The sequence below is a fragment of the Aotus nancymaae genome, unplaced genomic scaffold (assembly GCF_030222135.1).
Source record: "Aotus nancymaae isolate 86718 unplaced genomic scaffold, 86718_ANA_hifiasm-v0.15.2.pri h1tg000014l, whole genome shotgun sequence".
Taxonomy (NCBI): Eukaryota; Metazoa; Chordata; class Mammalia; order Primates; family Aotidae; genus Aotus; species Aotus nancymaae.
In genome coordinates, this window is record NW_026988425.1 from 63,275,605 (window position 1) to 63,300,852 (window position 25,248).

Genomic DNA, 25,248 nt, shown 5'->3' on the forward strand with positions numbered 1-25,248 from the left:
CTCAGCCTCCGGAGTAGCTGGAACTACAGATGCCCGTCATGATGCCCAGCTAATTTTGTATTTTTAACAGATAGAGAGTTTTATCATGTTAGTCAGGCTGGTCTCAAACTCCTGACCTCAGGTGATCCAACAGCCTCGGCCTCCCAAAGTGCTGGGATTACAAGCATGAGCCACTGCGCCCAGCCTTGTTTTGTTTTAAATAGAGGCAAGGTCTCACTCTGTCGCCCAGGCTGGAGTACAGTGGCGCAATCATAGTGCACTGCAGCCCTAATCCTGGGCTCCAGGTATCCTACCACCTCAGCTTCCTGGGTAGCTATGACTACAGGTGCACTAACCATATTCAGCTAATTATTTTTCCTTTTTTTGTGTAGAGATAGGGGTCTCACTGTGTTGTCCAAGCTGGTCTCAAACTGGCCTCAAGTGACTCTCCCACTTCGGCCTCTTAAAGCACTTCTAATTATTTAATTTCCTATCCAGTTGATATCAGTTTTCCTTCTTTATTTTATTTTTTATTTTTTTGAGACAGAGTCTCGCTCCATCGCCAGGCTGGAGTGCAGTGGCATGATCCCAGCTTACTGCAACTTCTGTTTTCCGGTTTCAAGCAATTCTCTTGCCTCAGCCTCCCAAGTAGCTGGGTCTACAGGCACGCACCGCCATGCCCGGCTAATTGTTTGTACTTTTAGTAGAGACGGGGTTTCACCATGTTGGCCAGGATGGTCTCCATCTCTTGACCTCGTGATCCGCCTGCCTTGGCCTCCCAAAGTCCTTCTTTATTTTTTATTGGAGAATTTTCTAGTTCTTAAATCCAAAAGTTTCACTTTTATAATATTAGAATCTCCAAAATAATCAGTGATAATAGATGGTTTCCTTTCCTTGATGTCACACAGTAATAGAAACTATAAAGATCAATTAAATAGCAAAAAAATCAAATGATAAAAATACTGTGTCGAGTTTATTTACTTTTTAAATTTTTATTCCATGATGTGCTCAAACTGGAGTTTTTAATAGGCAAGGTTGTGGAATTCCATTAACATTTGCAGCATATGATATCATTTTGGTTTTTCTCTTTTGATATAGTCACATTAGAGATTTCCTATGGTGAAATGAATTCTTATGGCATATACATTTAATCTGCTAATATTTCACTTAGAAATTTTTGCAGCTCATGGAAAATTGGCTCGGTTTTTATTGCTACTGTTGTCTGGTGCCTTATTTTACTAGCTTTAAGGTAGATTAGAGGGGGTTTCATCTTTTTAAAGCCTTAAATCATTTGAGGTCCCCATTCATTTGTTGGAAACTAGCTAAATTAAACGGTAAAGTATTTGTCCTAGAGCTATTAAATATAATAGGCCAGGCACAGTAGCTCACACCTGTAATCCCAGCACTTTGCAAGGCTGAGGCGGGAGGATTGCCTGAGCCCAGGAGCTCAAGACCAGCCTGGGCAACATGGCGAAATCCCATCTATACAAGAATTAGCCAGGCATAGTGGAGTGCGCTTGTGGTCCCAGCTACCCAGGAGGCTGAGGTGGGAGAATCACCTGAGCCAAGGAAGTCAAGAATACAGTGAGTCAATATCGCACCACTGTACTCCAGCCTGGGTGTAGGAGTAAGACCCTGTCTCAAAAAAATAAATAAAATGGTAAATATTCCATGTATTTTAGGTCTCTTTTAAAGATTTTTCTCCCTGTATGATATAATTGCTCTTTTAGAGATTCCCACCCCAGCCCCAACATTAATAGAAAATCATGTCCATGTTCGTAGCTCATGTCTATAATCCCAGCATTTTGGGATGTTGAGGCAGGAGGCTTGCTTGAGGCCAGGAGTTCAAGACTGACCTGGGCAACATAGCGAGACCCTGTCTCTATAAAAAATATAAAAAATCAGGGGCCAGGCACAGTGGCTCACACCTGTAATCCCAGCACTTTGGGAGGCTGAGGGAGCGGAACACCTGAGGTTGGGACTTCGAGACCAGCCTGACCAACATGGTGAAACCCCGTCTCTATTAAAAATACAAAAATTAGCTGGGCATGGTGGTGGTTCCTGTAGTTCCAGCTACTTGGGAGGCTGACTGAGGCAGGAGAATCGCTTGAACCTGGGAGGTAGAGGTTGCAGTGAGCCAAGACTGCACCACTGCACTCCAGCTTGGCGACAGAGTGAGACTCTGTCTCAAAAAAAAAAAAGTACCCAGCATGGTGGCTCATGCCTGTAATCCCAGCATTTTGGGATGCCACGGTGGGCGGATCACAAGGTCAGGAGTTGGAGACCATCCTGGCCAATATGGTGAAACATGGTCTCTACTAAAAATACAAAATTAGCTGGTTGTGGTAGCACATGCCTGTAATCCCAGCTACTTGGGAGGCTGAGGCAGAATTGCTTTAATCTAGGAGGTGGAGGTTGCAGTGAGCCAAGATCGTACCACTGCACTCCAGCCTGGATGACAGAGTGAGACTCCGTGTCAAAAAAAAAAGAAAAAAGAAAAAAAAAGGTCTCCGAATTCTCACGTTGGATAACCATTGCATTATTATTATTATTTAAATTTTTGAGACAGAGTCTTCTTTTGCATTTTAGTGGAGATGGAGGTTTCACCATGTTGGCCAGGCTGGTCTCAAACTCCCAACCCCTCAGGTGATCTGCCCACTTTGGCCTCCAAAAGCGGCGGGATTACAGGCGTCAGCGACTGCACACTGCATTATTTGTGTTCCAAATTTGGCCGGTGGACTCTTGATAGGCAACTAACTGCTTAAAAGGATGAGACTGTTGTGAGATAGTGGAAGGTACCCACTAAGTGGTAAAGTGAGAAAGTTGAGAACAGGGTCACCCTTTTGGTAAAACGAAATGAAACAAGAAAATGTTCCATAAGTTTACGTGTAGGAATAGCAAACCTAATGCCTTATTTTACATCCTGTGCCTTTTTTTTTTTTTGAGACAGGGTCTCCCTCTGTCACTCAGGCTGGAGAGCAGTGGTGTGATCATAGGTCACTGTAGCCCTCAACGGCCCAGGCACAAGTGATCCACCCACCTCAGCCTCCTGAGTAGCTGGGACCACAGGTCTAAGTCACCACACCTGGGTATTTTATTGTTATTATTATTTAGTAGAAAGGCCTCACTATTCTGCCTAGGCTGGTCTCGAACTCCTGGCCTCAAGCGATCCTCCCGCTTTGGCCTCTCAAAGTGCTGGGATTACAGGCGTGAGTCACCGCGCCCAGCCTATTCTGCATTTTTTGAATTTAACTCTCCCCACCCTTCCACGGAGTTTCGCTCTATCGCCCAGGCTGGAGTGCAGTGCTGCAATCTCAGTTCACTAAAACCTCTGCCCCGCTGGTTCAAGCGATTCTCCTGCCTCAGCCTCCAGAGTAGCATGGGATTACAGGCGCCGGCCACCACACTTGGCTAATTTTTGTATTTTTAGTAAAGTCGGGATTTCACCATGTTGGCTATGCTGGTCTCGAACTCCTGATTTCAGGTGATCCACCTGCCTCAAGACTCCCAAAGTGCTGGGATTACAGGCATGAGCCACCACATCCGGCGAATTTATCAGGAACTGTATAACACTGATAATACAGAGGAAGAAAACAGCACAGTATGATCAAGTTTAACTAGGGGGTAATTCTCTGTAAAAGAACTCTTGGATCTCTTGTTCAAAGAGGTTCAAGCTGCTGTGCTTGTGAGGCAAGGGTAGTTAGTGTCCCTCACATGGCCGACGATAATGAAAAACTACAAATCAGTCATTTGTCCTTCATTTTCTCCATTCCCCCCACTCACTACACAGCTAAGAAAGCTCAAAGGTATCTTGCAGACACTCAAAGCAGACACTTGAGGGCACCCAACTCTCAGTTACGAGTGGTGCCAGTCATAATGACAATGAAGTACCACCGAAAGAGATTGAAAGCGTGTGGATGTCTCCAGGGTGGAAGTCTGGGCTGGAAATGTCTGCAATGCCTCGTATTTGTGGCCCGTGGATATCCCAGAACTTCAGAAGCCACTGGTTTCTCCGCCAAACGAAGGATATGCACCTCATGGGCTTAGATCAAAAAACTCTTCTAAACGACCCTCTAATGTTTATCTTTCACAGCCTGCCGGGCACACCCATCTTCAAAGGCAGCGGACGGAAAAGAAGTGCCAAGAAGGAAGCACAAATGGCTGTCGCCGCGCTCCCCGCGTCCCAGCGCCAAGGCCGAATGACCACTTAGGTCAGGAGATTTTTCCCCTCCAAGCTGCTGTTCCCGGGAGGTGTCCCAACGTCTCTGGTCCAGCCCCTAGCTCAGCACTCCATACACCCGAAGTTTAACAAAAGCTAGTCCAACTTTTTACCAGTGGTCTGCAATGATTTTCACCAGTAGAGGATGAATGAAAGACTAGCGAGCGGTAACCACGGCAACCAAAAAACCGGGCGGAAAGGGTGGGGCTCTGGGCGGAAGGGGCGGGGCTCTCAAGTCTTCTCCAGGCGTCCATTTAGTGGCGGGAAAAGCGACCTCTTCTCAGTGACCTTTTCCTGCTGAGTGGTAGCCTTTCCCCTCAACCAGCAATGGAGAAGCAGCCCCAGAAGCAAGCCGCCGATCAGCCCGCGGACTCCGGAGGGGAAGACGGGGCAGTCGGGCCCTCGCAGGTCGCCGGCGCCCAGGCGGCGAGCAGCGAGGACCGCATGACCCTGCTGCTCAGGTTGTTCCCTCTGGCGGCCTCAGCCGGAGCTAAGTGGGAGTCATGGGCTGGAGCTCCGCCCTTTGCTCATAAGGGCTTGGGTTCGAATTCACAGTCGGTCACGTCTTGGCTCCGTGACAGTCCTCATTCACTTAAACTCTTCAAGGTCTTTATTCATCAGCGAAAAGGAGAGAAAAATGACACCCTGGTAGAGAGGCTATAGGGTTAAATGAGATTGTCTAGGAAAGTGTTGGGCACCATGCCCCAGGCCCTTAGGAAGTCCTTAGAAGCTGTAATTTCTCCTGTTTCCCCCGCCTCACGCCTTGGGTCTCTGGTTTTCAGACGAGGTGAATGTCAGAGCTAAACTGGAAGGAAGGTGCCCCTACTATTTCTTTTATACTTACTACCCCTTTGTAACCCAGACGCTTTATTTGTTATTCTAAGGGTGGCTGAGAAAAAGAAGAATAGACCCAAAGTCAGGCTAGCAAGTTTTATTAACTTGCCGAGCTGCTGGGTAACAATCAGAAGAGGCAGCCAGCCCCGAGCTTACAAAACGAAGGGTTTGTATGAGGTGGAAGGGGCATAAGAGAGTTTGAGGACTGAGGTCATCTATCCAGTGGTAACAGGCACAGAGATAGTTTGTCAAGTTGTAACAGACCTACAATACATCATCCTATGACTTTTGTGGCGGCAGTTTTTTAAAAAAGAGAGAAACCGTATGTGTCAAACAGGAATTTACAAGTATGGATAATAAACATTTGTTTTCCCTGTCCTCCCTCGAGCTGCCCAGATGGTTGTAATCAGGCTTTGCTTAATTGTAGCACGTCTGACAGCCTTGATGTGGCGCCTCGGTAGTGGTTCAGGAATGCAGCTGCAGAGCAATCAGTGGGAGGGAAGGGGTCAGCTTACACGGAGGGCGTTTTCTGAGGCCGCTTGTCGCTGTTGTTATATATTCTTCTAAGGGGACGATGTTTATACGTTTCCGCTAAGCGGTTGCTGGGGAAGATTCGATGAGAAGGGACATCAGTCTTCTAAAGCAGTGAGCGGACGAGGTTCCTGGACGAAATCTGCCCAACTGCCTATTTTTGTGTGACCACTCAAGCTAAGAATAATTTTTGTGTTTGTTTAAGTGGTTGCAGGGAAAAGATCATAAAAATATTTCATAATACGTGAAATCGATTAGAAATTCAAATTGTAGTGTCCATAAAGTTTTATTGGAATACAACTTTCCTGCCACAAGGGTGGAATTGAGTAGCTAAAACAGAGACCGTGTGACTAACAAACCCTAAAAAATTTGCCATCAGCCCCTTTGCAGAAAAAAAATGAGTCCTCTGTTCTATGTCATAACAAAGGTAGTTTCAAAAAAAATCATTTTGGGCCCAGGGCGGTGGCTCACGCCTGTAATCCCAACACTTTGGAGGGTGCAGGCGGATGGAACACCTGAAGTCAGGAGTTCAAGAGCAGCCTGGCCAACCATGGCTAACATGGTGAAACCCTGTCTCTACTAAAAATACAAAACCTAGCCAGGCATGGTGGCATACTCCTGTAATCCCAGCTACTCGGGAGGCTGACAGGAGAATCACTTGAACCTGGGAGGTGGAGGTTGCAATGAGCCAAGATTGTACCACTGTACTCCAGCCTGGGCGACAGAGCAACCTCATTGCTCATTTACTTGTCCCAGAAAATAAATAAACTCAGAAGGCAGTTTCAGAATTCTGAAACTGTCTTGCAAGTGTGAAATATTTTGTAAATACAATTTATTTGTGAGGCCGAGGCAGGCAGATCATGAGGTCAGGAGTTTGAGACCAGCCTAGCCAATATGGTGAAACCCCATCTCTACTAAAAATATAAAAATTAGCCAGGTGTGGTGGCAGGTGCCTGTAATCCCAGCTACTCAGGAGTCTGAGGTAGGAGAATTGCTTGAACCTGGGAGGCAGAGGTTGCAGTGAGCTGAAGATTGTGCCGTTGAACTCCAGCCTGGGCAACAGCGAGACTCAAAAAAAAAAAAAAAAAAAGGAATAACTACAATTTTTTTATTTTTTTAATGTTTTGAAGAATGAAAAGATACCTATTTCTTTTTTATTGTCTTTTCCTCCTCACCCTTGCTGTCATCTTAAATTACCATTTGCTCATAGTTTTTCTACTTATGTATGATTTTAGATTAATAGAAGAACTGAAAAGCTATATGAATTACTAATCTAAGGATTAGTATCTTTGTTATTGTTATGTCTCTCCTGATAAAATCTGTGTTTATAAATAATTACAGTGGTTTGGGGTTTAATCATTTCGGTCTATTTCTTCTTTGTATAGCATCCTCAGTTCAGTCTGGCCTATTAATAAAGTTAAAAGCCAGTTTTTTTAACTTTTCCTCACAGATACTGTTTTTGCTGTGTATTCCATTTTGGGTCTTCCTTTGAGGCCTTGAAGTTCTTTATGTCCATTTTATTTTATTATTATTATTTTATTTTTTATTTTTGAGATGATGATGGAGTCTCACTCTGTTGACCAGGCTGGAGTACGGTGGCGCAATCTTGGCTCACTGCAACCTCCACTTCCTGAGTTCAAGCAATTCTCATGCCTCAGCCTCCCAAGTAGCTGGTACTACAGGTGCCTGCCACCACGGCCGGCTAATTTTGTGTGTGTGTGTGTTTTTTTTTCTTTTTTCAGCTGTTTCCATCTTCAGCATTTGCAGCTGAATTTTTTTTTTTTTTTTTTTTTTTTTGTAGTAGAGATGGGGTTTCACCATTTTAGCCAGGATGGTCTCTCCATCTCCTGAACTGGTGATCCACCTGCCTCAGCCTCCCAAAGGGCTAGAATTATAGGCATAAGTCACCACACCTGGCTGTTTATGCTCATTTTAAATAAAATGAGGGAAATTAGAAGTTTGTAATTCTTAGTTTAATTATTTATACTTATTTTCTTTTATCAGCTTCTGGAAAAGATGAGTTGGTTCATCATGTGGTAATGAGTAAAACCTCAGTCAATAAATACGTGACTTTCTATTCTCCTTATCTGTTTTCAGGCTGAGAGCACAGACGAAACAACAACTCTTAGAATATAAATCAATTCTTGATGCAAGTAAGTATTTTCATTTTCAAATTAGGGATTTTGTTTGTTTGTTTTCTGAGACAGGGTATTGCTCTGTCATCCAGGCTGGAATGCAGTTGCACAGTCTCCAGCTTACTGCAACCTTAGCGTCCTGGCCTCCAGCAATCCTCCCACCTTAGCCTCCAAAGTAGCTGGGACCACAGGCACATGCCACTGCACCCAGCTAATTTTTTGTATTTTTTGTAGAGACAGGGTTTTTCCACCACATCCAGCCTTAAGTAAGATTTTGTGAGTTTGATTTCTCAAGGGAAAAGAAAATTAATTTTATCAAAAATTATTTATATATGTCTAGTGTACCAAAACTGGTAAACAAACATGCAGTATATTTATGAAGTATAAGTGTAATGAAGGAAACAATGGCATGATAAGAGGGAGGGGCTTCTTTACATAGAGATAGCTTCACTAAGATGATTTTAGAGCTCAGCTCCAAATGAGAAGAAAGTTTACATTCCTATAGTCTTTGTTTTCTCTATATAGCTAATACCATTTTTAAGGGATTGTGACATCCAAAAACTTGGGCAGATTTAGTTAACATTGTAGAATTTCTATACCTAGGAGAAGACAGATGTATGGCAGGCCACAGGAAGTTTAGTTGTAGCTTTTGAAAGAAGATGTTTATCTAAAATTGACTATCTGCACTTTTAGAGGCCAAGGCAGGAAGATCACTTGAAGCTAGGAGTTTGAGATTAGCCTGGGCAATAGAGAAATAAGTATTGATTCTTTTACCATTTAAAAAATACATATATTACTGAGACTTCATTGGTTAAAGGATTGTTTTTTACAATATAGGCATCTATTTTAAGGGTACACTTTGATGAGTTTTGACAGATGTCTAAATCTGTATAATCACTACCATAATCATGATACAGAACATTTTCGTCTGAGCATGGTGAATCAATCTGTAATCCCAGCACTTTGGGAGGCCAAGGTAAGAGAATTGCTTGAGCCCAGGGCAACCAGCCTAGGCAATACAGCAAGACCCCATCTTTACAAAAAATAAAAAACAAATTGGCTGGGTATGGTGTCATTCACCTGTAGTCCCACCCAGCTGAGGTAGGAGGATTGCTTGAGCCTGGGATATCAAGGCTGCAGTGAGCCAAGATCACAACCATTGCACTTCGGCCTGGGTGACAGAAGGAAACCCTGTCTCCAAAAAACTAAGATATAGGGCCCTGTAATTCCAGCACTTTGCGAGGCTGAGGCAGGCGGATCATGAGGTCAGGAGATCAAGACATCCTGGCTAACACAGTGAAACCCTGTCTCTACTGAAAATACAAAAAATTAGATGGGCATGGTGGCGGGTGCCTGTAGTCCCAGCTATTCACGAGGCTGAGGCAGGAGAATCACTTGAACCCGAGAGGCAGAGGTTGCAGTGAACCAAGATTGCGCCACTGCACTCCAGCCTGGGTGACAGCAGAGCGAGACTCCGTCTCAAAAAAAAAAAAAGAAAAAGATATAGAACATTTTCATACCGAAATAATCCCGTGTGCCACTTCACAGTCAGTCCCCACCCTTTGCTCCAGCAACCACCAATTTGATTTCTGTTACTGTAGAATTGTCTTCTAGAGTTGTGCTGTCCAGTATGGTAACCACTAGCTACATGTGGCTTTTTTTTTTTTTTAAGACAGAGTCTTTATCTTGTTGCCGAGGCTGGAGTATAATGGCCTGATCTCAGCTCACTGCAACCTCCGCCTCCCGAGTTCAAGGGATTCTCCTGCCTCAGCCTCCCAGGTAGCTGGGATTACAGGCACCTGCCACCATGCGTGGCTAATTTCTTGTATTTTTAGTAGAGATGGGGTTTCACCATGTTCGCCAGGCTGGTCTCTTAACTCCTGACATCAGGTGATCCACCCACCTCGGCCTCCCAAAGTGTTGGGATTACAGGTGTGAGCCACCGTGCCTGGCCACACATGTGGCTTTTCAAAGCTAATTAAAGTTAAATAAAATTTAAAATTAGGTGCATATCAAATGCTCAGTAGCCACATGTGGCTAGTGGTTGCCCTATGGGATAGCATAGATATGAAGCCTTTCCATCATCACAGCAAGTTCTGGGCTTTTTTTTTCTGTTCCATTGAGGTATTTGTGGATCCTTACACAAGTACCACATTGTCTTTGTTGGTTTTTTTTTTGAGACTGTCTCGCTCTGCCACCCAGGCGGAATGCAGTAGCAAGATCTTGGCTCACTGTAACCTCCACCTCCTTGGCTCAAGCAATCCTCCCACCTCAGCCTCCCAAGTAGCTGGGACTACAGGCATGTGCCATCATGCCTGGCTAATTTTTAGTAGAGACAGAGTTTTGCTATGTCGCCCAGGCTGGTCTCAAACTCCTGGACTCAAGCAATGTGGTTGGTTAGTCATCATTGTCCTGGACTCAAAATATGGTTAGCCATCATTGAGATGGGTCGTAAATGTAAAATACAGACAGAATAATGTGAAATATTTCATTAATAATGTTAAATTGACTACACATTGAAATAATATTTTGGCTCTATTGGGTTAAATAAGTATATTAAAATTAAATTTCACTGTTTTTCTTCTATAATGTAAAAATGACATTTTAAATGACGTTGCGGCACTGTTCTAAAATGTTAGTAACTTCAAAAAATTATTTATTTGCAGGTGAAGAAAAAACTCCAGAACAAATTATGCAAGAAAAGCAAATCGAAGCGTATGTTTTATTTTAAAATTTTGTTTATGGTCTTTACTAAGATTTAATAATATTTTCTATTATTTCATTGTTGTTAGAGATGGAGTCTAACTATCACACAGGCTGGAGTGCCATGGTGTGATCATAGTTCATAGAAGCCACAACCTCCTGGGTTCTAGGGAACCTCTGGCTTCAGCCTTCTGAGTAGCTGGAACTACAGGCTTATTGTACCACACCCAGCTATTTTTTTTTTTTTTTTTTTTTTTTAATATTTTGGGGCTGAGTGCCTGTAATCCCAGCACTTTGGGAAACTGAGGTGGATAGATCACCTGAGGTCAGGATTTCAAGACCAGCCTGACCAAATGGAGAAACCCCGTCTCTACTAAAAATACAAAATTGGCCCAGCTTGGTGACGCATGCATGTAATCCCAGATCCTTGGGAGTCTAAGGCAGGAGAATTGCTTGAACCTGGGAGGTGGAGGTTGCAGTGAACTGAGATCGCGCCATTGCACTCCAGCCTGGGCAACAAGAGCGAAACTCTGTCTTAAAAAATATGTATATATATATTTTGTAGAGATGGGGGCCTCACTTCGTGCCCAGGCTGTTCTCAAACTCCTGGCCTCAAGTGATCCTCCACCTTGGCCTCCCAAAGTTCTGGGATTGTAGGCAAGAGCCACTTAGCCTAGTCATAATCTCATTTTCTGTGCTATAACATTGTCTTTCTTTTTCCTTTCCTTTATTTTTCCAAGTAATTTGTGATGAATATATTGGGAAATTGTTAATTTGGGATGGAGATTTATATGTACACAAATTACCATGTTAAAACTTTCTGGCCTTCCTTTTTACAAGATACTGAGTCAAGTAGCTCAGGGGCATTAGTTTACCAAGTGTGTAAATACACATTGGTATATTGAGCCTGTAGAACACTTTTATTTAAATAAATGTGTTTTACTTTTTTCAAGGGCTTACTTTATACATTTATTTCAATGTCTTTTTCTGATGTTGCTGAAATTCTTTTGCTCATGTTTCTTTGATAGTAAAATTGAAGACCTGGAAAATGAAATTGAACAGGCAAAAATTACTTTTGAGATAAAACAGCTTGCAATTAACAGGTAATTATTACATTTTAAATGTAAGTATTGTGAACTGAAAGCAAAATGGATATGAGGGCAAAGTGGAGGGAATCTTTTAACTGGGCTAAATGACTTAGTCAAGCACAATGATGATTAGATAATGGTCATACAAATATTTTATTAATATTATTTTTTTTTGAGATGGAGTCTTGCTCTTTTGCCAGGCTGGAGTACAATGGTGTGATCTTGGCTTACTGCAACCTCCGTCTCCTGGATTCAAGCGATTCCCCTGCCTCAGCCTTCTGAGTAGCTGGGACTATAGGTGTGCCCCACCACAGCCAGCTAATTTTTTGTATTTTAGTAGAGACTGGATTTCACCAGTCTCTAGGATCAAGGCCAGGATGGTCTTGATCTCCCGACCTCATGATCCACCCGCCTCGACCTCCCAAAGTATTGGGATTACAGGCTTGACCCACAGCGCCCAGCCTAATATTATTATTATTTTTTTAATTTGACAAGGTCTCACTCTTGCCCAGGCTGGAGTACAGTGACATGATCACTGCTCACTGTAGCCTCAACCTCCCAGGCTCAAGCGATCCTCCTGCCTCAGCCTCTGGAGCAGCTGGGACTGCTCCAGAGGCATGCACAACCACGCTTGGCTAATTTTTTTTATTTTTTATAGGGACGGGGCCTCATTATGCCCAGGCTGGTCTTGAACTCCTAGGCTCAAGCGATCTTCTTGCCTCACCCTCCCCCAAAATGCTGGGTTTATAGGTGTAAGCTACCAAGCCCAACTTGGTCACAAAAATTTTGAGCCCTGAGAGAAAATTTGCATTACAGACTTTCTTCAATTTGCTGTGGGTTTAAGTACTGATAAACTCATTGTAAATTGAAAATACAGTAAGTGAAAAATGCATTTAATGCACCTAATCTGGCTGGGCACAGTGACTCATGCCTATAATCCTAGCACTTTGGGAGGCTGAGGCATGCAGATCACCTGAGGTCAGGTGTTCAAGACCAGCCTGGCCAACATGGTGAAACCCTGTCTTTACTAAAAATACAAACGTTAGCTGGGTGTGGTGGCACATGCCTGTAATCCCAGCTACTAGGGAGGCGGAGGCAGGAGAATCCCTTAAACCCAGGAGGCAGAGGTTGTGGTGAACTGAGATTGCACCACTCTACTCCATCCGGGGTGACAGAGCAAGACTCCCTCTCAAAAAAAAAAAGGACTGTTTTAAAGTCTATAGTCGGCCTGGTGCAGTGGCTCACGCCTGTAATCCTAGCACTTTGGGAGGCCGAGGTGGGTGGATCACCTGAGGTCAGGAGTTCAAGACCAGCCTGGCCATGATGGTGAAACCCCATCTTTAAAAATAAATAAATAAAAAATAAAAATAAAGTCTATAGTCATATATGGTTTTATATTCCCTAAGTCCTTTCATTTCAAACCCATCCTGATCTTTTTAGTGCCTTAATGCTTCCACTGGCTTTGCACAAAAGTAGATGGTTTAGAGAACTCATTCAGCTCAGGCCAGATTTCAGATTTACCTGGCTTCTCATTCTGGCATTGTATACCCCCATGCAACAGCCCTATCCATCTTGGTGTTATTTCATATTTCTGTGTTTTATTTCTCAAAATATTTCCCATATAATATTTTAAAACCTATTTCTGTTTTATGTATATTTGAATCAATCTTTGTCATGTTTTGAATTTTTTTAATATACCACAAATGTTATCCATGTTTTATAATGCAAGCTCTTTTTCTCTCATAGGATAAGACTTTCAACTGCGCTTAAAAAAAACCTGGAGAAAATTAGCACAGAGTATAGGTATGATTTTTTTTTTCCCCTCTGGATTCAGTAAGGATGGCATCTGCATAGTAACTTATAGTTTCGTGAATTTTTTAAAATTATTGTTGCCAACTATCTTTATCTGGGGAATAAAAAAAAGTGATGACATTTTTGTAGGCCCTCCCCAGAATTACAGCAACTTTTAGAGTTCTAATGATATATTGTTCCATATGGATTGTAACTGTATGAAGCAGAAAAGTTTATCCAGAAGGTCAGAAAAATTTAAGGGAAAGCTTTGAAAGTTCATTTTCTTCAATATTTACTATAAACCAGGAACGGGGCTATCTCATTTAATCCAAAACCCAATGAGATAGGAAGCATACTCCTCAGTTTTTATTGGTAGAAATGAGCTTGTTCGATCAAACAATTTCCCAAGGGATATGATATAAAGACTCTAGTAGGTCAGGTCCTCTGTATCCTGGTATCTGGCCTCAGAGGTCTTACCTATGATCTTATTTCCCAAAGCTCTTAGCTCTTGTGATAAAATATCCCCTTCCGTTGAGCACCAGAAAAGTTCCAAGATAGGTCTAGGCACTTTTTTTTTTTTTGAGACAGAGTCTTGCTCTGTCACCCAGGCTGAAGTGCAGCTTACTGTAACCTCCACCTCTCGGGTTCAAGCGATTTTCATGCCTCAGCCTCCTGAGTAGCTGGGATTACAGGTGCCTGCCACAATGCCCAGGTAAGTTTTATATTTTTAGTAGAGACGGGGTTTCACCATTGGCCAGGCTGGTCTGCATCTAGGCACTTCTATCTTAAGTGTTTTAGCTCACACTCATACACGTTTTCCCCATATTACAGCTAAATCCAGATTACATAAATCCAAAAATCTGAATTTGAGCACTCATAATTCTTGCTCTTCCGTAAAGATTACAGAGGCTCATGCCTGTAATCCCACCACTTTGGGATCCTAAGGCAGGAGGATAGCTTGAGCCCAGGCATTTGAGATCAGCCTGTGCAACATAGGGAGGCCTCATCGCTACAAAAAAATTTTTTTTTGTTTCTTTGTTTTTGTTTTTGTTTTGTTTTGTTTTTGAGACGGAATCTTGCTCTGTCGCCCAGGCTAGAGTGCAGTGGTGCAGTCTCGGCTTGCCTCAACCTCCACCTCCTAGGTTCAGGCGATTCTCCTGCCTTAACCTCCTGACTAGCTAGGATTACAGGTGCCACCACTACACCTGGCTAATTTTGGTATTTTTTGGTAGAGATGGGGTTTTACCATCTTCACCAGGCTGGTTTTGAACTCCTGACCTTGTGATTCACCCTCCTCGGCCTCCCAAAGTGCTGGGTTTACATGCGTGAGCCACTGCACCCGACCTCTACAAAAAAATTTTTTTAATTAACTAGGCGAGGCCAAGCACAGTGGCTAACGCTTGCAATCCCAGCACTTTGGGAGGCCAAGGTGGGCAGATCACGAAGTCAGGACTTCAAGACCAGCCTGACCAATATGGTGAAACCCTGTCTCTACTAAAAATATAAAAATCAGCCGGGCACGGTGGCGGGTGCCTGTAATCCCAGCTACTAGGGAGGCTGAGGCAGGAGAATCGCTTGAACCCAGAAGGCAGAGGTTGGGTGAGCTGAGACCGCTCCATTGCACTCCAGCTTCGGGGACAGAGTGAGACTTCAACTCAAAAAAAAAAAAAAAATCAGCCAGGCATGGTAGAGCTGCCTGTAGTTCTAGCTACTCCAGAGGTGGAGGCAGTAGGAAGGATCAGCCTCCTTCCTTGATCCTAGGAGGTCATGGGTCTACAGTAAGCTGTGATCTCGCCACTGCACCTTAGCCTGGGCAATAGTGAGACCCTCATCTCAAAAAAAAAAAGAAAAAAAAAAGAACATTATTGAGTTAAAGGTGTGAGGTGCAGGACAGCAGGACAGATTCATCATATTGTCACTGAAATGTCAGAGATTTGGTCTAGGCCCTGTTGCTTGCCGCACAGAAATGTAATCACTGACATGAGTATTGTCAGGAAGAAGTCTTTATTTGGGTACTGTAGCCAAGGAGAGGGGAGATCAGTTTCATCTCCTAGATGGACTAAAATTAAGGGGGTGTTTTGTTTCTTTGAGACAGGGCCTTACTCTGTTGTTCAGGCTGAAGTGCAGTGGTGTGATCATGACTCACTGCAACCTCAATGTCCCAGGTTCAAGCAAGCAATCAGCCTTCCATGTAGCTGGGACTACAGGCACCTGCCACCATGCCTGGCTAATTTTTTTATTTTTTGTAGAGATGGGATTTTGCCATGTTGCCCAGGCTGGTCCTGAACTCAAAGTGATCCACCTGCATGTTGGCCTCCCAAAGTGCTGGGATTACAGGCATGAACCACCACACCCTGCCAAATTAAGGGTTTATATAGCAGGGAAGATATGTAACCATGTATGGGAAAACAGGAATTAGGGAGGGGTAAGGAAGAGGAGTTAGTCAATAGGAAGCAGGTAGTTGGTTAGACAGTCATGATGGGTGAGAGATCTGGTGTCTCATTGTTCAGAGGGGGTGATCTTGTAAGTTTCAGTACCTTGATACTATCTGGGAGGCCTGATAGTTGGTTTCCTGAGAAAGGAACTCAGATAAGATAATTGTAACTTTCTCAAGTTTTAAGACTGAGAGGGTCAGTTTTTATATTCATTAAAAAAGAAACCATAAAAATCAATTCTGTGGGACAATTGGGCCAGTTTCACTGTTGACACCAAAATAAAATAAAATAGTAAAATAAAACTTAATAGTACCCAATCAGAATTTTACTTAATTTTTTTTTTACTTAATAGTAAAATAAAACTTAAGCGTACCCAATCAGAAACTGGTAACTAGCGATGTTCCACTTTAACCAATCAATTATATTTTCTTATTTTTTTGGAGACAGAGTCTTGCTCTGTTGCCCAGGCTGGAGTGCAATGGCGTGATCTCAGCTCACTGCAACCTCCACCTCCTGGGTTCAAGCGATTCTCCTGCCTCAGCCTCCCAAGTAGCTGGGATTACAGGAGTGCGCCACCATGCCCAGCTAATTTTTTTTGTATTTTTAGTAGAGATGGGGTTTCACCATGTTGGCCAGGCTGGTCTCCAACTCCTGACCTCATGATCCACCCGCCTCAGCCTCCCAAAGTGCTGGGATTACAGGCATGAGCCACGACACCCAGCCCTAACCAACCAATTATATTTTCTTTCTTTTTTTTTTTAATAAAGATGGGGTTTCACCATGATGGCCAGGCTGGTCTTGAACTCCTGACCTCAGGTGATCCACCCACCTCAGCCTCCCAAAGTGCTAGGATTACAGGTGTGAGCCACTGGGCCCAGTCAATTTTATTTCTTCTATGAACACCTTATAAAAGCTTAATCACTCACCTCCCACAGTAGAGCACTAAACAGCTTACAATCCTGTTCTGCCAGATGCATGAATTGTCTGCTCAGATAAACTTATTATATTTTAATATGCCTAAGTTTATCTTTTAAGACAACCAAATACAGCTGTAAATCGTAGAAAAATGAATTCAGCTCTCCCAGGTTTGTGCAGATTCCCCTTTGGGCCTTCCCAGTTAGTTGCTTCTACAGTGTTTCTCACACCTGGCTGACTATCAGATTAATGTATATTATAATGATCACATTGTTGGTTCTATCCCAGACTTTCTGAATGATCACGTTGTTGGTTCTATCCCAAACTTTCTGAATCAGCATTCTGAATCAAGTAGTTTGGTATGGCTGGAGAATACTTTTGTTTTATTTTATTTTACATTCCTGGCACGTGGCATAGTTCTTGAGAGCATGTACTAAGTACTCAAAAATATTTGTTGAAGAAGTAGAGTTAAAAAGCAGTTTATTCTTTGAAACTATTCTGGAAAAAAAAAGAAAAAAATAAAAATGATACACTAGAATATGCTGAGTGCATAAGCAAAAAAAAAAAAACTATTCTGTATGCTGTAATAATGGTGGATACATGTCATTATACATATTTTAAAACCCAGAGAATGAGCGGGGCCTCAGTGGCTCATGTCTATAATCCTAACACTTTGGGAGGCCAAAGAGGGAGGATTGCTTCAACCTTGGAATTCCATACCAGTCTGGGCAACATAGAGTGACCCCGTTTCTACAAAAAAATTTAAAAATTAGTGGGGCATGGGGTAGTGTATGCCTATAATCCCAGCTGCTTTGGAGGCTGAGGCAAGACAATTGCTTGAGCCCAGGAGGTTGAGGCTACAGAAAACTGTGATTGTGCCACCGCACTGCAGCCTGGGTGGCAGAGTGAGACCCTGTCACAAAAAACAAACCCATAGAATATACACAAGCAAAAGTGAACCTTGATGTAAAATCTGGACTTTGGGTAACAATGACATGTCGATAGAGATTTGTTGATTGTAACAAATGTGCCACTTTGGTAGCAGATGTTGATAATGGGAGAGGCTATGCATGTGTCAGGGATAGGGTGTATATGAGAAATCTCTGTACCTTCCACTCAGTTTTGCTGTGAAAATAAAATTACTCTAAAAAATAAATTCAAAACAAAAGCAGCTTGTTAGGAAGTTATTAGGGTGCTTCCTCTCTAAATATGAAATTTTTAGAAATGTTCCCACATTTTTAAATTTGGTATTCTTTTGTGTGTGACCAAACATTTTTCTAGGGAAATGCATCTCTAATTTTCACAGAAATTTATTTTACATCAAACTTTTCCAGATTTATTTTCTTAAACTGACTTTCTGTCCAAATTTACAGTGGAGTTAATGAAAGTAAGTTTTCACTCATTGATTACTTCATTAATGGCAGTTATTATTTTTAACTAAGGTATAAATAACCTTAATAAATCATCTTTTTGTTTCCTTTTCAGTGTGCTCATGGATAGCATGAAACACCTATTAAAGCTTAATAAATTGGTAATGAAATCACAGCAGGTAAACTTACACATTAGGCTGCTTATGCATTCTCATGATTTCACTCTCAACTTCTTGCTGATAACTGTATTGTATATGATTAAATAGGATTGTCCAAAGGGAATGCTATGATTAGAATTCACTGTTCCTTAAGTTCTCTCTTTTTTTCAAAATTCTATTATTTCTGACTAATGTTGAACATTATCTACTTATAATGTAAGCCACTATCTTCCTTTTGTTGTGTGGAAATAGAAGAATTGAAAACTCGAACTTTAGATAATCAAGGCTAATAGATAAAACTCAGTGATTTAAGTATTACAGGTTTGTCTTTACACATAGTAATGTGCTTTAACTTTTTTATTTTTAATAACAGGAATCTTGGGATTTAGAGGAAAAACTGCTTGATATTAGAAAGAAGAGATTGCGTATGTAGAACACTTTTTTTTGGCAAAACATTTTGCTTTATAGATTGATAAGGCCATATTTCTTAGCCACTGAGAAATTTCCTAATTTCTAAGTTTCAAATTTCTTAAAATTTTTGATATGGCAGTTTAAAAAGTGGAATGTAAAATACATTTTGCTCTATTTAGTCTCATTGTTTTAGAACTTTTATTTATTTATTTATTGAGACTGAGTCTCACTCTGTTGCCAGGCTAGAGTGCAGTGGTGCAATCTTAGCTCACTACAGCCTCTACCTCTCAGGTTCAAGCGATTTTCCTGCTTCAGCCTCCCGAGTAGCTGGGACTATACGCGTGTGCCACCAGGCCCAGCTAATTTTTGTATTTTTAGTAGAGATGGGGTTTTACCATGTTGGCCAGGATGGTCTCGATCTGATGTTGTGATCCGCTCACCTTGGCCTCCCAAAGGGCTGGGATTACAGGTGTGAGCCACCACACCTGGCCTGTTTTATTTGTTTGTTTATTTGTTTTTTGAGAGCCTTGCTCTGTCACCCAGGTGGAGTGCAGTGGTGCACTATCTCAGCTCACTACAACCTCCACCTCCCTGGTTCAAGTGATTCTTACGTCTCAGCCTCCTGAGTAGCTGGGACTACAGGCACCCGCCACCACCCCCGACTAATTTTTGTATTTTTATTTTTAAAAAACGTTTTTAATTTTTTTTTTTTTTTTGGAGACAGAGTCTCACTCTGTCACCCAGGCTGGAGTGCACAGGCATGATCTTGCTCACTGCAACCTCCGCCTCCCAGGTTCAAGCGATTCTCGTGCCTCAACCTCCAGAGTAGCTGAGATTACAGGCATGAGCCACTATACCTGGCTAGTTTTTGTATTTTTTTTTAGTAGAGATGGGGTTTCACCATGTTGGCCAGGCTGGTCTTGAACTCCTGACTTCAGATAATCTACCACCCTCGGCCTCCCAAAGTGCTGGGATTACAGGTGTGAGCCACCACTCCATGCCTCATTGTTTTAGAACTTTAAATTTTTTTTTTTTTTTTTTTTTTTTTTTTTTTTTTTTTGAGACGGAGTTTCGCTCTCGTTACCCAGGCTGGAGTGCAATGGCGCGATCTCGGCTCACCGCAACCTCCGCCTCCTGGGTTCAGGCAATTCTCCTGCCTCAGCTTCCTGAGTAGCTGGGATTACAGGCACGCGCCACCATGCCCAGCTAATTTTTTTGTATTAGTAGAGACGGGGTTTCACAATGTTGACCAGGATGGTCTCGATCTCTTGACCTCGTGATCCACCCGCCTCGGCCTCCCAAAGTGCTGGGATTACAGGCTTGAGCCACCGCGCCCGGCCTGTTTTAGAACTTTAAATCACAAAATTAATACATTCTCAGCAGGGGAAAAATAAAATGATGTGTAATGAAAAAGTCGTGCGTCTTTTCTACATGATAACAGTTTGGTATTTATCATTCTAGACTTTTCCATGTCCATGTAAACATTTATATATGCATAATTTCTAAATGATCAAATGATATGTGTGGATCTACAGCCTTTTCACTTAATTTATCAGGACATGAGATGATTTTTTGCACTGAAACTATTGAAATGTTTATTTCAAAAGCAATACATACTCTAGAAAATTTGGAAACAAAAGTATACATTGGAAAAGTTAAATTTTTAAATTTTACATCAATAGATAATCAGTCTTCAGGCTTTTTTCTTTTTTTCTTTTTTCTTTTTTTTTTTTTTTTTTTTGGTGAGAAAGGATCTTGCTCTGTCACCCAAGCTGGAGTACAATGGCATGATCACAGTTCATTGCAGTTTCAAACTCCTGGGCTCAGCCTACCAAATAGCTGGGAATACAAGTGCAGTCCACCATGGCCAGCTAACTTTATGGTTTTTTTGGCATAGAATCTCCTTGTGTTACCCAGGTTTATCTTAAACTTCTGCCTTCAATGATCCTCCTGCCTTGGCCTCCTAAAGTACTGGGATTACAGGCATGAGCTACTGCACTTGGCCAGTATTTCTTTTTTTTTTGAAACAGTCTCACTCTGTTGCCCAGGCTGGAGTCCAATGGCACAATCTTGGCTCACTGCAACCTCCATCTCCTGGGTTCAAGCCATTCTTCTGCCTCGGCCTTCCAAGTAGCTGGGATTACAAGTGCACCACCACCATGCCTGGCTAATTTTTGTATTTTTAGTAGAGACAGAGTTTCACCATGTTGGCCTGGCTGGTCTCGAACTCCTTACCTCAGGTGATCTGCCCACCTCAGCCTCCCAAAGTGCTAGGATTATAGGCGTGAGCTACTGTACCCGGCCTCCTTGTTTTTTGAGACTGGGTCTTGTTCTCTTGCTCAGGCTGGAGTGCAGTGGCACACTAATAGCTCACTACAGCCTTAACCTCCTGGGCTCAAGCAATCTTTCCACTTCAGCATCCCTAGTAGTCGGGACTACAGGCGCATGCCACCTTGCCTGGCTAATTGTTTTCTTATGTAGATTTATTATTTTTTCTGTAGAGATGGGGTTTTACCATGTTGCCTAGGCTGGCATAGAACTCCTGGACTCAAGTGATCCGCCCACCTTGGCCTCCCAAAGTGGTAGGATTACAGACGTGAGCCACTGCGCCCAGCCAGATTTGTTTTTTTGAGACAGGGTTTCACCCTTGTTGCCCAGACTGCAGTGCAATGGGACAATTTCTGTTCACCACAACCTCTGCCTCCCATGTTCAAGTGATTTTCCTGCCTCAGCCTCCTGAGTAGCTGGGATTACAGGCATGCACCATGACACCAGGCTAATTTTGTCTTTTTAGTAGAAACTGGGTTTCTCCATGTTGGTCAGGCTGGTGTCGAACTCCAGACCTCAGGTGATCCGCCTGCCTCAGCCTCCCAGAGTGCTGGGATTACAGGCATAACCCACAGTGCCTGGCTGGTTTGTTTGTTTGTTTTTAAGACAGAGTTTCTCTCTTGTCACCCAGGCTGGAGTGCAATGGTGCGATTTCGGCTCACTGCAACCTCCACCTCCCAGGTTCAAGTAGTTCTACCTCAGCCTCCTGAGTAGCTCGGATTACAGGTGCCCACCACCATGCCCAGCCAATTTTTATATTTTTAGTAGAGACGGGGTTTTACCATGTTGGCCAGGTTGGTCTCTAGCTCCTGACCTCAGGTGATCCACCCGCCTTAGACTCCCAAAGTGCTGGGATTACAGGCTTGAGCCACCACACCCAGCCCAAATGTGTTCTTTTAAAACATTATGTAGATTTGCCTGTTAGCAAATAATCTCAGCGTCAGTAATAGTATTGGTCATCTTATCTAATTCCCCCACTTTTTTTTTTTTTTTTTTAAGTAGAATCAGGGTCTTGTCCAAGCTAGTCTTGAACTTCTGGACTTAAGTGATTCACCTGCCTCAGCCTTCTAAAGTGTTGGGATTATAAGAATGAGCCACCCATGCTTGGGCTATACTTTTTTGATGTTTCATTTTCTCCACTGTATTCCATCCTTCTTGAATACATTGATATTGAAGAACAGGCCCCTGAAATACATCCATTTATATTTCCAAGTAGTTTAATTCTTAGACTATTTCCAGAAATACAAAAATGGGTGATGATGTTTCTCCCTGGAGAGGAGAATCTTAGTTTTCTTTTCTTTTTTTCCCTGAGACGGAGTTTCGCTTTTGACTTTTGTTGCCCAGGCTGGAGTGCAATGGTGTGATCTTGGCTCATTGCAACCTCCGCCTCCTGACGGAGTGATTCTCCTGCCTCAGCCTCCCAAGTAGCTGGTAATACAGGTGTCCGCCACCACTCCTGGCTACTTTTTGTATTTTTAGTAGAGATGGGGTTTCACCATGTTGGCCAGGCTGTTTTCAAACTCCTGACTTAAGGTGATCTGTCCGCCTTGGCCTTCCAAAGTGCTGGGATTATAGGTGTAAGCCACCACACCTGGCCAAAAATATTTCTTTATATGTATTTGCTACCTAGTTTGGCAACCCAAAATAAGCCCTCATTACATGATGCCACTTGAAACATCTGTAGATAGCTGTTACTGTCATACATAAATACCTGGAATATGTCACTAAGGGCATTGCTAAGTACAAAATTAAAATATGGTTATTTTGCATCAGGGAAGTTGTTTTTAGATCAGAATAAAATTGCAACCTAAATTGCTGCTTAGTAAAATTTTTCTCTTGACTAAAATAACCAGGAAGTGATCTGCTTCATGATTTTTCAAGATCCTTGTTTGTAGAGGTATCATATGTGGTATATTATTTTATTTTTTACCTAACAGAATTAAAACAAGCTTCAGAAAGTAAGCTTTTAGAAATACAGACTGAAAAGAACAAACAGAAGATTGATTTGGACGGTATGGAAAACTCAGAGAGGATAAAGATCATACGACAAAACCTACAGATGGAGATAAAAATTACTACAGTTATTCAACATGTGTTCCAGGTAACATTTATATAAACTAATAAGGAAGGTAAAGAACTTTTTTTTTTTGAGATGGAGTTTCACTTTTGTCACCCAGACTGGAGTGAAATGGCACTGTCTCAGCTCACTGCAACCTCTGCCTCCCAAGTTCAAGCAATTCTCCTGTCTCAACCTCCCAAGTAGCTGGGATTATAGGCACCCTCTACCAGGCCCAGCTAATTTTTGTATTTTTTGTAGAGACAGGGTTTCACCATGTTGGCCAGGCTGGTCTCAAACTCCTCACCTCAGGTGGCCCGCCCCCCTTAGCCTTCCAAAGTGCTGGGATTACAGGTGTGTGCCACCGTGCCTGGCCAACTTTTTGATGATGCTATTATACAATACTGACTTAACTTTCAGCTAGTTTTTGATCCTGATGAAATAATTCAGTGTTTAATTTTGGTCTATTTACATATATCTGGAATTTGTATATACTTAATGTTTAAGGTCTTGATTTTTTTTTTTCTTTTTTCAGACAGTCTCACTCTGTAGCCCAGGCTGGAGTGCAGTGGCATGATCTCAGCTCACTGCAACCTCTGGCTTCCTGGGTTCAAGCAATTCTCCTGCCTCAGCCGCCTAAGCAGCTGGGATTATCCTGCCACCGCACCTGGCTAATTTTTGAGACCAGCCTGGCAACACAATGAAACTCTGTCTCTACTAAAATACAGAAATACAGCTAGTTTTTGATCCTGATGAAATAATTCAGTGTTTAATTTTGGTCTGTTTACATATATCTGGAATTTGTATATACCTAATGTTTAAGGTCTTGATTTTTTTTTTTTATTTTTTCAGACAGAGTCTTACTCTGTAGCCCAGGCTGGAGTTTTGCCATGTTGGTCAGACTGGTCTCGAACTTGTGACCTCAGGTGATGCACCCAGCTCGGCTTCCCAAAGTGCCGGGATTACAGGGTTGAGCCACTACACCCAGCACACTCCAAGTATTTTTAACAAGTAAAACCTATTCATAGAAACTGATGAGGCAGTTATAAATAATGAAAAAGAATTACTATTTTTTTCTGACTGCAGAGAATAAAGTGAGAGCATAAAAAATTACTGTAAGCATTGTAAATATTCCCTAACATGGAGATCAAGGCTAAACCCATGCTAAAAGTGGAAATGAAAATAGAAGAATATGGCTGGGTGAGGTGGCTCATGGCTGTAATCTCAGCACTTTGGGAGGCCGAGGTGGGCAAATCATGAGGTCAGGAGATCAAGAGCAGCCTGGCCGAGAGATCAGCCTGGCCAATATGGTGAAACCCCGTCTCTACTAAAAATACAAAAATTAGCTGGGTGTAGTGGCAGGTTCCTGTTATCCCAGCTACTCAGGAGGCTGAGACAGGGTACTTGAACCCAGGAGGCAGAGGTTGCAGTAAGCCAAAGATACGCCATTGCACTTTATCCTGGGTGACAGAGCGAGACTCTGACTCAAAAAAAAAAAAGAAAATAGAAGAACGTATTAGTTTTTTTCTTATGATCACAGAGCTACACACCTAATAAATGTTAATTATTTGATAAAATTAGTGAAAATTATATTTTAAATCTTGTTAAATTTTTAAAGTACTTATAACTTTAAAATTTTTTTTTTTTTTTACAGAACCTTATTTTGGGGAGTAAAGTCAATTGGGCAGAGGATTCTGCCCTTAAGGAAATTGTTCTGCAGCTTGAGAAGAATGTCGACATGATCTAATAAGAATTCATTTCTGGCAGTCCCAACTCTTATTTGGAATATTTTTATGCATTTGTTTGTCAACTGTAATTTTAGAATATCCATAGTGTTTACAGTTGTGGTTAGTTATTTGTAGTGGGATTGAAAAAAGTGACTTTTTAAAATATATATTTCTATATTTAGTTTGCTTTTTTTTTTTTGAGACAGAGTCTGGTTCTGCTGCCCAAACTAGAGTGCAGTGGTGCGATCTTGGCTCACTGCTACCTCCGCCTCCTGGGTTCAAGCAATTCTCCTGCCTCAGCCTCCTGAGTAACTGGGACTAAAGGTGCACACTGCCACACCTGGCTAATTTTTTGTATTTTAGTAGAGACGGGGTTTCATTGTGTTGCCAGGCTGGTCTCAGACTCCTGAGCTCAGGCATTCCACTGCCTTGGCCTCCCAAAGTAGTAGGATTACAGGCATGAGCCACCGTACCCGGCCTAGTTTGCATTTTTGGTATCAATTATGTAAGTTAAGAAATAAGAGGAATTGATGTTACTCTGTCTTTTTTTAAAAAACAATTCATGCCC

At 42.3% G+C, this 25,248-nt stretch overlaps 1 protein-coding gene across 1 annotated transcript; it reads left to right on the forward strand.

Moving 5' to 3' along the window:
- Positions 1-4,463: 4,463 nt before the first annotated feature.
- CENPH (centromere protein H) lies at positions 4,464-25,211 on the forward strand. The gene is made up of 9 exons (XM_012462226.3): positions 4,464-4,659; positions 7,661-7,716; positions 10,365-10,413; positions 11,430-11,504; positions 13,236-13,292; positions 18,116-18,179; positions 18,532-18,583; positions 22,835-22,998; positions 24,608-25,211. Exons 1-9 carry the CDS (start codon positions 4,526-4,528, stop codon positions 24,698-24,700), a joined length of 744 nt encoding a protein of 247 aa, XP_012317649.2. The 5' UTR covers positions 4,464-4,525; the 3' UTR covers positions 24,701-25,211.
- Positions 25,212-25,248: the final 37 nt, after the last annotated feature.